Below are 11,522 nucleotides of genomic sequence, written 5' to 3'. Positions count from 1 at the left end.
CGTACTCCGACCCATGGCAGAGGACGTTCTTCAGTGTATGTGAAGCCAAAGTCGAATTTCCATGTGAGTGGACAATAAAAATGATATTAATAGCCAATTAAAATAACAACAACTATAATGACAATAACCATGTTTAGTATGCAATACGCACACAATATCCAAACCTTCTGTGGTAATGGCACGACACTGAAGGTGTTGAAGCCCCGTTGACCCTCTGGCTCTGGTGACTTCACAGAGCAAATTACAGAAACCTAACTAGCTGCCATCACTTTACCGGCTGAGGGCCTTCCATTGTGGGAGCAAGTCAAGTCAGTTTTATTTGTATAGCCCAATATCACAAATTACAAACTGTCTCGGTGGGCTTTACCGCATCACAACATCCTGTGCGTAAACCCTCGCATCGGCTAAGGACAACTACCTAAAAACCCTTTAACAGGGGGGAAAAAATGGGAAGAAACCTCAGGGAGAGCACCAGAGGAGGATCTCTGAGACAAGAGAAGACATTAGTCACACACCGGAGAGAGAGAAGGATACAACATCGAAAGTTGTTTGAGGAAGAAAACTAGCGATCTAGCGATAAGTAAGCTAAGCACGGAAAATAGCAAAATCAGTAAGACAAATGAAGAGGTTAGAGCACAATAGAGAGGCGAGAGAGGAAGAGAATAACGGCAATTATCAATCTCACAAAGCCGGATTTCACGGAGGCAGAAGCTGGGTGTAGCACCCCACCATACCCTTTTATGAGCATCTGGAACACAATATGGCCAATTCAGATATAAATGCATTTCTCATATCTTCTCCCATAAGCAAAATACTAGATTTATTTCTGGAATCCCTCAACACACGAGGATCCACACGCATATTTATAAATGGCTGTCTTTGTGTAACGGATAATTGTGTGCAAATAAACAAAAGCAAGCAATATGGGTGAAGAATTTGAATTATCAGGGACACTTTCATGTTTTTGTGTTGAGAAATAATGAGGATATCATTAAAAAGAAAACCTTAAAATGGGGATTGACAGTGAGGAAAATGCTTCCGGTCGGTGAAGTGTCTCATAACGCCGTGGTCGGCTGATGTTGGCGTCAATGGATGGCTGCTGGGGCAGTTGCTCTGAGCATCCGTTTTGCTACGGATGGATTTATGTTGAAGTTAGTTGAAAGCCCGGTGCATCTCACACAGGCGCTGAAGGGTGCCTTGTGCGTTGGTGTCAGACGCCAATGGGCATGACAGAGTGTCAGGATTTGATGACCAGGGAAGGAGAACGAGTTGGCTGATTCAGAGGCCTGATTTCCAAGGTAGTTTCTGAGGTATAAAAATGTGACTTGAGTAAATGCAATAAATATCTGATTAAATCAAACATAAAAATCCAAGCGTAAACAAGCCAAGACGCATTGAAGATGGAATTATATCGGATTCAAATCCCTCCTCAGTGCATCTTGGCTCCATTTATAAACTGTAAATAACAACAAACGAGTACTAAGCTAGTGGGGCCAAAGCTAAAGTAGAAGGGAGAGGACGAGATGTTGAGGCACCGCCTTGACGATGCTTAGCACATGTAGATCCAACTGGGGACATCTACTGGTCTGAACACACACACACGCACACACACACACGCACACACACGCACACACACACACAATAGAGCAAACATGTTTCTTTTCCTGTTATGATGCCCCAACTATGTTAGTTTCCAGGTTTAGTGAGAGGAAGTACTGGATGATGGGGATGAATGATGGAAGTGAGGGTGAGGATGGATTTGGAGATTGTCTGATGAGGCCGGTCTGGGACATCTTGACATATGGTGGCTGGGGAGCAGGAGACTCAGGGGGGGGGTTCCGTCTCAAGTGATGGTTGTCCCAAGCTGACTATGGACCCCCCAAGATGGAGCTGAGGTGAGTGGCTTGATGGGAGGTCATTGAGATTATTATGGATGTAAGAACGCTATGCCGGAGATGACCAGCGACTGAGAACTTGAATTGTTTGATGTGAGATGCCCAGTCTGGCTGCTGTGGAAGCTGCTCTGATGCGGAAGGAATGGATAGAATAGTGATCTGGGGATGTGCCGAAGATGCAAAGAATTTGTCGGAAATGCTTGTTAAACCAGAATCTGGTGGCCATTTTCCCAGTTTCAGTAAGAAAGAGTGGGTCTTGAGGTGAGGTGTTTGCAGCATACCTGGGACAGACACAGTTAGATAGCAGCTCATATGGAGTAGGTTAGGAGTCTAGACGGCAGATGTAGATGGGAAGTGAAGCATCTAATTGGTCAGTTTTACTTCTCCAGAGTGTGACTATGAGAGAGTCGGGGGTGTGAATAGTGATGTCTGACAGACTGGGATGAAGAGAGGGATTATAGGTAGAAGAATTTGAGAATTGTGCGAGGAGGGGCGTGAATGAAGGGAGGCGATGACCATGCATGCTGTGGCTGGATGTGAGGGGGCTCCACATGGCTCACAGGAGAGTGATGTATGAGCTGCGAAAATGCGGCAGTAAATTTCTGAATCTAAAGCTCCCCAGTAAGTCTCCTGGTTAAACTGTTGTAAATGCCCTGCTGCCTGGGTAGCCTAAAGGACATGATAGCTGTAAAAGCATGTCCCTCTGAAGCATAAGGCCATGTCAAGAATGACTGAGAAGTAGTCGTCGTGCTCAGACCTTCGGTCTGGATACACTGAGCTGAGTATGTCTTGTTCGAGTGAAATGCTAGAGCAAATTCAATGGGAGTGAGGTCTTTTGACTGGGAATGAATTGAATGACCAAACTGCATTAAGCCTTGGCTAGTCTGCAGTTGGTCTGGCGGCCTGTCCAGGGTGTCTCCCCACCTGCCGCCCAATGACTGCTGGGATAGGCTCCAGCATCCCCATGACCCTGGTTGGGATAAGTGGCTTGGATAATGGATGGATGGATGGCTAGTCTGCAGTTCCCTGGGCTGGCTGATATTGGGGAGGGATCGCTGAAAGAGTTGTTGAATGTTGTTAGATCTGTGTAATTACCGCAGAGGATATGCGGGCGTGAAGCTGGAGGGACAGGAGGAAGATGATTGATTGATGAAGCTGGCCATGGCGGTGGCATTGCTGTGCTAGGGTGAAAAGATGGTTACACGTAGAAAAAACATTTGGGTGTTGGGGAGGGAGGGGGAAAGGGATAGACTAGTAGGAAATGGAGGAGGAGGATGAAAAGATCCGGCTTGGTTCATCTGAGGTGGGGCCCTTTGGGTCATTGGGTGAGGCTGTTGGATTGCCGTGTTTGCTGTTAGGGAAGTATTAGAAGTAGCAGAAGCCGTGTTGCTGTGTACGGCTGAAGGAAGGGTAGAGGAATGGATGAAAGGATGTATATATGCATGGGGATTTTGTGAAGCCTGCGAACACAGGGATGAAAAGAAACATGTTATGAGCTGAGAGAAATCAGACACAAAGGGAACAGGTACGGGGGACATATGACCTTGATCCGACAAGGGGCGCTGATGGCGCTGGCTGTGGCCCTGGAGGAGGAGGCGCCGTGACATCATGAGTGGTGATCCTGGAGGTGGGTAGCTCAGGTGAGGGTGATGAAAACGCAGGAGAGTTTGCTGGGGCTGGAGTGTTGGTGGATGCCAAGTAAAGTTGAAACAACCATGTTTTATTGTCGGAGCGACTGAAGGGAATGCCTTTCCTCTTTAGAGTGAGCTGAATACGAGTGACGGTCCAGTCTCTGATGTTTGTTTCGGGACCAGGATGTGGAGACAACAGATGTGATGGAGGCGCACCTTGAGTGTGCCGAGGACAGATATTGGGAGTTGGTCGTGAGGGAGGCCGCTGACGAGGAAAGCAGCCGAGCCGGCTTCTGCGTCTATATCTGCCGTGACCGTGGGTCCTGGGTCTCGTGGACAGAGGAGAGAAAGCCTGGGATGGAGTCAGAGTTGGAGAGATCTCGTTCGGTGGGCTTGGATGGGGGTGCCCGTGAGGCCGAGGAATGTGTATCGTGGAGCACAAGCGGCTTCGGGGAGAAGATTGGCTCTGGTCCGACTGCTGTGAGAATAACACGACGGGAGAAGAATCGCTGACGCGTAGATTGTTGCCTGAATCGGATGGGTTGATTTGCAGTTCAGGATCCATGGTGACTTGGTTTTTGTTTTATTTTGCAAGGCAGCACTCGCCTGTTTTGAATGAATGCGATCAAGCGCAGGCATGAAGCACGGTCTGTCCAGAGAATGGAGACAAACAGTGCTGGGTGGGTTGACTCGGTATAAGTAGACGAGGTATAGGTAGGCTTGCCAGGTGGTTAGAGGAGTGGTTGAGGTGTGGCCCTGCTCCTGAACCTCAGTTAACAAGTTAACTTCATTCGTTTCCATGTAGAAGACGCCAGGAATTATGGTTAGCACATTGAATACAAGTTCATTTTTTAATTTTCCTCATGAGGAAAGTGCAGAGTATTGCCAATATTATACACTACTTATCAATTTTCTTGGTTATGGCTGTTCATTTACTTTGCCCAGATCTACACTAAGGTTGCCAGTTTGGTTGCTTGAACAAACCTGATTCACATCTGATTTTGAAATTTGCCATAAAGTTGTTTGCCAAATGTCTCCTTGAGAGAAGTTGTTAGCTGGCGTTTTTTTCCTGGTCTTTCTGGCTCTCCACGTTCTCTCCCTCGGTCTCTTAACACAGGCCTAATCCCTCTGTGTTTCCCCCTTCTTTCCGTCTCCAAACAGTTGCCCCTTGTCTTGGATCCTCAGTGGACCCTGCCCACACCTCCCCGTCTGCCCCACCCTCCTATTTTCCTCCTCTGTCAGTCACTTTGTTTTCTCAGAACTCTTCAGTATTCTCCCCATCCCCTGTCTGTAAAGCCCCGGCCCCTTCTGACTCACACTTGGTCAAAAATACTTCTCAAAAAAACCCTCTCACATATTTAATCCTCCTGAGATGTGTTGAGCTCCTCAGCAGAAGTACACATATCACTTCACAGAAAAGCTGTCAGGTGACACCTTTTTTAATGGCTTTTTATTTTTCTTAAGGATCCCCACCTTTTTTTTCCTCCCCAATTGTATCCGGCCAATTACCCCACTCTTCCAAGCCACCCCGGTCGCTGCTCCACCCCCTCTGCCGATCCGGGGAGGGCTGCGGACTACCACATGCCTCCTCCCATACATGTGGAGTTGCCAGTTCTTTTCACCTGACAGGGAGGAGTTTCACCAGGGGGGTGTAGTGCATGGGAGGATCACGCCATTCCCCCCAGTTGCCCCTCCCCCCCAAACAGGTGCCCCACCGGCCAGAGGAGGCACTAGTGCAGCAACCAGGACACACACCCACATCCGGCTTCCCACCCTCAGACATGGCCAATTGTGTCATGCCCGACCAAGCCGAAGGTAATATGGGAATTCGAACCAGCGATCCCCATGTTGGCAGGAAACATAATAGACCGCCACGCCCCCCGGACGCCTAATGTCTCTTTTGGGGGGGGGGGGCTATTTAAAGACATTGGTTTATCGAACTGCGGGTCCAGCCGGTACAACTTGTTTAACCACTCGACCCTTCAGTTACTGCTGCCCCTCCCCCCCGTCCCCCACCTCCCCTGATTCATTAGATCTTAATTAGCTAATGGTGTCTCCTCATTTCTCTGTTTACCCCTGTAATCTAAACAAGCCCCTCTTGCTGTTACCTCCACTCCCATCTGAGTCAGGCCTCTCTCCGGAGAGATGTCATTTTACATGTAATGACAGAGTGAAGGCTGGCCTTCACTTCCGAGTTCACTTCTTCAGGTGCAGCTCCGGTCGGGGCTGTGGTTCTTGGGCCTACAGGATGTAGCAGACCAGGCTCCCTCAGCCGATCCAGCGCCAGCTCTCCCAGCCAGACACCCTCGACACACCTCCCCGCACTCCACATGACGACACTAAAAACACCGTCAAGGCTAGGCGAGGCCGCCGCCACACCGCCCTCGGTGTTATCGGAACTGCCGGTCTAACAGCAGTTAGCTTAGCCTGCCCTGCTTCCGCATCCTGTCAGACCAGCCTTGGTAGCTCCAGGCAGGGCCGTGGCCCCTGGGCCCACAGGACGAACAGACCAACCTCTCCCAGCTGATCCAGCACCAGCTCTCCCAGCCATGAAACGAAGACAAACTTAGACGCAGATGTGGACAAAAATACACCATGGACGGTACTGGGCGAGGCCGCCGCCAATGTGAATTGGCGCCGCCAGCTTCCCATGCCGGAAGCGCTTGTCGGTGCTAGCTGGTACATGCAGTCCCTGCGGGACAGCTCCCTGAACAGCGAAAGGACGTGTTCTCTGTTAATATGAGGTCCACCACAGCGATTCAAGTTTTAATAGACAGTATGGACCATCAGCACTTCCTGGATGTGCAGGGAAATTCCCCTTTAAATGCGGTAATTTTGCAATGTTGCGTTGCGTCTTATCTTTCCAATCCAGCAATCCACCCAGGGCTGGTTAAGTCACCAGTCTCAGTTGGCTGATGAAATGGAGTCCAGTGAAAGGCTTTTTTTAACTCCAGAAAAACAAAACCCTCTGCTTATTTTGAAATCCTACAGTGTTTTCAAATGTTAGCGAAGTGTATTTCATCACACAGTGCTAACTACCTGACAACATGCAGACGCCTCTCTCGTTATACTTCTCGTAGTAGGTTTACGAGTGCGGCGTTCTCTTTTATTTAATTGAGGCAGCGCTTTGTTCGCTCCATTTGAGTTTCATTAAATACACTTAAATACACAAGTGTTGGTATGAATATGAATTCAACAGCAGCAGTAAGGCCATCCAAACACACACACACACACACACACACACACACACACACACACACACACACACACACACACACACACTTCTTTTGTTTCTGTCGTTCCACATCACGTCAGGGTCCCCAGCCCTTCGTATTTCCTCATACTGTAATGAAGCCGACTCCACCTGGAGGACACAAGTCCACCTGGAGGACACAAGTCCAACCGGAGGAGACAAGTCCAACCGGAGGAGACAAGTCCACCTGGAGGAGACAAGTCCACCCGGAGGAGACAAGTCCACCCAGAGGAGACAAGTCCACCTGGAGGACACAAGTCCACCTGGAGGAGACAAGTCCAACCGGAGGAGACAAGTCCAACCGGAGGAGACAAGTCCACCTGGAGGAGACAAGTCCACCTGGAGGACACAAGTCCACCTGGATGAGACAAGTCCAACCGGAGGAGACAAGTCCACCTGGAGGACACAAGTCCAACCGGAGGAGACAAGTCCAACCGGAGGAGACAAGTCCAACCGGAGGAGACAAGTCCAACCGGAGGACACAGGTCCACCTGGAGGAGACAAGTCCAACCGGAGGAGACAAGTCCACCTGGAGGAGACAAGTCCAACCGGAGGAGACAAGTCCACCTGGAGGAGACAAGTCCAACCGGAGGAGACAAGTCCACCTGGAGGACACAAGTCCACCTGGATGAGACAAGTCCACCTGGATGAGACAAGTCCAACCGGAGGAGACAAGTCCAACCGGAGGAGACAAGTCCACCTGGAAGAGACAAGTCCAACCGGAGGAGACAAGTCCACCTGGAGGAGACAAGTCCACCCGGAGGAGACAAGTCCACCTGGAGGAGACAAGTCCAACCGGAGAAGACAAGTCCACCCGGAGGAGACAAGTCCACCTAGAGGAGACAAGTCCACCTGGAGGAGACAAGTCCAACCGGAGGACACAAGTCCACCTGGAGGAGACAAGTCCAACCGGAGGACACAAGTCCACCTGGAGGAGACAAGTCCACCTGGAGGAGACAAGTCCACCTGGAGGACACAAGTCCACCTGGAGGAGACAAGTCCCATGGAATTCCGCAGCAGAGTGAAAGGCGGAGCTCTCCAGCCTGACCTGTAACCTGACAGGAGGGTTCGCACATGTCTGCGATGTACTGACCGCGTCGCGTGTAGTGTTACGCAGCATTCGGTGCTTGGAAGAATTTTCAGTACCCCTTCTGTTCCTGGTGGCTCTGATGCAACTCCCAGCACTGCACATTTCATTTCTTTCCCCTTCCTTCGATACTTCCGCATAATAAAAACAGGAATTCCAAACATTACAACTCCGGCTGCTTTCGCTGGAGGTGGAGCCTTTGCTTAATTTCGCCGTCCCGCTGTTAATTTCCGTATTGGCTCCGCTCGGAGGTTTGAGCTGGCCTTGGGGGCTCCGCTCGGAGGTTTGAGCTGGCCTTGGGGGCTCCGCTCGGGGGTTTGAGCTGGCCTTGGGGGCTCCGCTCGGAGGTTTGAGCTGGCCTTGGGGGCTCCGCTCGGAGGTTTGAGCTGGCCTTGGGGGCTCCGCTCGGGGGTTTGAGCTGGCCTTGGGGGCTCCGCTCGGAGCTTTGAGCTGGCCTTGGGGGCTCCGCTCGGAGCTTTGAGCTGGCCTTGGGGGCTCCGCTCGGAGCTTTGAGCTGGCCTTGGGGGCTCCGCTCGGGGGTTTGAGCTGGCCTTGGGGGCTCCGCTCGGAGGTTTGAGCTGGCCTTGGGGGCTCCGCTCGGAGGTTTGAGCTGGCCTTGGGGGCTCCGCTCGGGGGTTTGAGCTGGCCTTGGGGGCTCCGCTCGGAGGTTTGAGCTGGCCTTGGGGGCTCCGCTCGGGGGTTTGAGCTGGCCTTGGGGGCTCCGCTCGGGGGTTTGAGCTGGCCTTGGGGGCTCCGCTCGGAGGTTTGAGCTGGCCTTGGGGGCTCCGCTCGGAGCTTTGAGCTGGCCTTGGGGGCTCCGCTCGGGGGTTTGAGCTGGCCTTGGGGGCTCCGCTCGGAGGTTTGAGCTGGCCTTGGGGGCTCCGCTCGGAGGTTTGAGCTGGCCTTGGGGGCTCCGCTCGGAGCTTTGAGCTGGCCTTGGGGGCTCCGCTCGGGGGTTTGAGCTGGCCTTGGGGGCTCCGCTCGGGGGTTTGAGCTGGCCTTGGGGGCTCGGCTCGGGGGTTTGAGCTGGCCTTGGGGGCTCCGCTCGGGGGTTTGAGCTGGCCTTGGGGGCTCGGCTCGGGGGTTTGAGCTGGCCTTGGGGGCTCGGCTCGGGGGTTTGAGCTGGCCTTGGGGGCTCCGCTCGGAGCTTTGAGCTGGCCTTGGGGGCTCCGCTCGGGGGTTTGAGCTGACCTTGGGGGCTCCGCTCGGGGGTTTGAGCTGGCCTTGCGGACAGGAAGCAGATTACGGGCAAAACGGAGATGTGCGTATGAGGACGGTCGGGGAATTGCCTTTCTCCCATGGAGGATGAGTTGTGCTGATTCATCTGGTCCTGGAGGACGCGGGGGTCCGGATCGGGTTTTTAAGCGGCTCTGGTTGCCCAGTGCAACGTGGAACTCACAAAAGGCCGGCCTGCTTGCCTTAAAGCCCAGATTTGCAGGCGGGGGATTTTTAATCCACTTTAGGTCCGAGTAAGCACTGTGTTAGAATATGTCGGACTGCACTTATACCGTCCGTTCATCCTCTTTCTTCCTTTGTCATTCTCTTTTTCATAAGGGCTCCCCAGCGTGGCTGGTTTTAGTGAGACGCCTCCTCCGTCAATGGTAAATGTGTGTGTGTTGTGTGTCCTACGTGTGTCAGAGGGTTTGGTTGCTCCTGTTCACTGTGCGTCTCCAGTCAATGCACGTGGATGTAGGAGGGTTTTGTGAAGGGATGTGACTTTTTATTGACTTTCATTAACTCCTGAGCAGCCAAACACATTTATGACGGGGTCGGCACGGTGGTTAGCACGGTCGCCTCACAGCAAGAAGGTCGTGGGTTCGAGCCCCGGGGTAGTCCAGCCTTGGTGGGTTGTCCCGGGTCGTCCTCTGTGTGGAGTTTGCATGTTCTCCTCGTGTCTGTGTGGGTTTCCTCCGGGGGTCCGGGTTCCTCCCACAGTCCAAAGACATGGAGGTCAGGTGACTCGGCCATACTAGATTGTCCCTAGGTGTGTGTGTGGGCCCTGTGAGATGGCCTGGCTTCCTGTCCAGGGTGTCTCCCCGCCTGCCGCCCAATGACTGCTGGGATAGGCTCCAGCATCCCCACGACCCTGAGAGCAGGATAAGTGGTTCAGATGATGGGGTGGATGGATGGATGGTGTTCAAATGGACGGTCCAGTTTTCCAATCGTTACGCTGGATCCGGTCGGGGAAATCCACCATATTTATAATCTTCTGGTGTTTTTCATCCAAAACCAGCCACGACGCCTACGCTCCTAAATACCGGTGCTTCAAATCGGGTTTGTTTGCACACAAACAGGAGTGAATGATTGATTACACGAGTGAATAATTGGATATTGATTAGCGGCACGAATGACCGTACGTCCCTTCTCCGGTCTCGGGTGGTGATCTGAGAAGAGAAGCACAACCACGTGGTGAACAGCCCGTTTGCATTTGCGTTCAAGAATCAGAATCAGGAACACGTTGTCGTTTCGCTTCATGCACTTGTGCACATGAAATGAAAGGAGATATGGTTTCCCCCCCCAGCCCACGGCGGTGCAACACAAAGACAAACACACATCTGACAACTACAGGGACACACTGGAACATCCTGAGCATGTGGTCTTCGAGCCTGTGGTGGCAGAAACGAGATCCACCGCTTCCTCTGTCTTCCTTCCTCTGGTCCTTAGAAATGGTGGCTGTTGGTAGTGTTTGGAATTGGTTCTAGTTTGTTAAATATTTGAAACGACTCTTCGGCGTCATGGACCTCTTGTCTGCTTTTTCAGTTGTCAAGGCAGCGGGGAGCCTGGTTTTAGATTTAGTTAGGTTCCAGCTAGATTTGATGTATGGACATAGTAAGACGCTACATGAAGGCTCTCGTTTCACCGGGAACTACGGGCGATAACTTGATGTTATCAGTGGTGTTGTATCAGGACGAATTTGGATGTCAGATTGTGATGTTATTTTCTTTTCTTAATTGGTGATAACAAGAATCGATTGCTTAAAATGCCTCATAGAACGAGGCATGAAATATTTGAGGGACTACCACTTGAGAACTCGTTTCGGTTTGATAATGTTTACATGACCAAACAGCTCGGGGATGAATACAGTATTCTGATTCTGATTCTGGGCTCAATGTGATGGACCTCAGTTAGATTCTTCAACAAGGTATTTTTTGCACATGTGGGTAGGCCAGTGTTTCTCAACCCAGTCCTCAAGGACCCCCTATCCTGCAGATCTTCTTTGCAACCCTGAATAGGTACCTGTTTGTAGTTATTCAACCAATCAGCAATGAATGTTGTCAGACGTTGCACACCTTGCATAATTAAGTGCTGAGAGATGATTGGCCGAGTAAGTACAAGCAGGGCTACCTATGCAGGGTTACAATGAAAATCTGCAGGATAGGGGTCCTTGAGGACTGGGTTGAGAAACACTGGGGTAGATAGTGTCGATATGTTGATATTGTGTAATAAGCCACATGACCATTGTGGTAATGATGTTTTCCATATCGCCCAGTATTAACGATACCTTCTGCTTCTAGTTAGGTGTCCTTTCTACCACTCAGCTCTTGTGTCATTTTTATTTATATTTCCTAATCTGGGCCTTCTCTTTTTGGATCATCACGTAGTGAGTAAAGGTTGGTTTTCATCTGGGGATGTGTGTTGGTCCTTGTGTTGCACTG

General features: G+C 51.3%; 1 protein-coding gene across 1 annotated transcript; it reads right to left on the bottom strand.

The window, feature by feature from the left end:
- Window positions 1–8,089: 8,089 nt before the first annotated feature.
- Window positions 8,090–9,190, bottom strand: LOC130128461 (basic salivary proline-rich protein 2-like). Its single transcript, XM_056298068.1, has one exon. It carries the CDS (start codon window positions 9,188–9,190, stop codon window positions 8,090–8,092), a length of 1,101 nt encoding a protein of 366 aa, XP_056154043.1.
- Between the last annotated feature and the right edge of the window lie 2,332 nt (window positions 9,191–11,522).

Source organism: Lampris incognitus, chromosome 18 (assembly GCF_029633865.1).
Source record: "Lampris incognitus isolate fLamInc1 chromosome 18, fLamInc1.hap2, whole genome shotgun sequence".
In the NCBI taxonomy this organism is placed as follows: Eukaryota; Metazoa; Chordata; class Actinopteri; order Lampriformes; family Lampridae; genus Lampris; species Lampris incognitus.
The sequence above is the reverse complement of the archived record's forward strand: the minus strand, read 5'-3'. Positions and strand labels throughout refer to the sequence as shown.

Bases quoted from the DNA above. Each gene is read 5' to 3' on its own strand.
- LOC130128461 (XM_056298068.1), bottom strand. From the start codon at position 9,190: ATGAATCAGCACAACTCATCCTCCATGGGAGAAAGGCAATTCCCCGAC.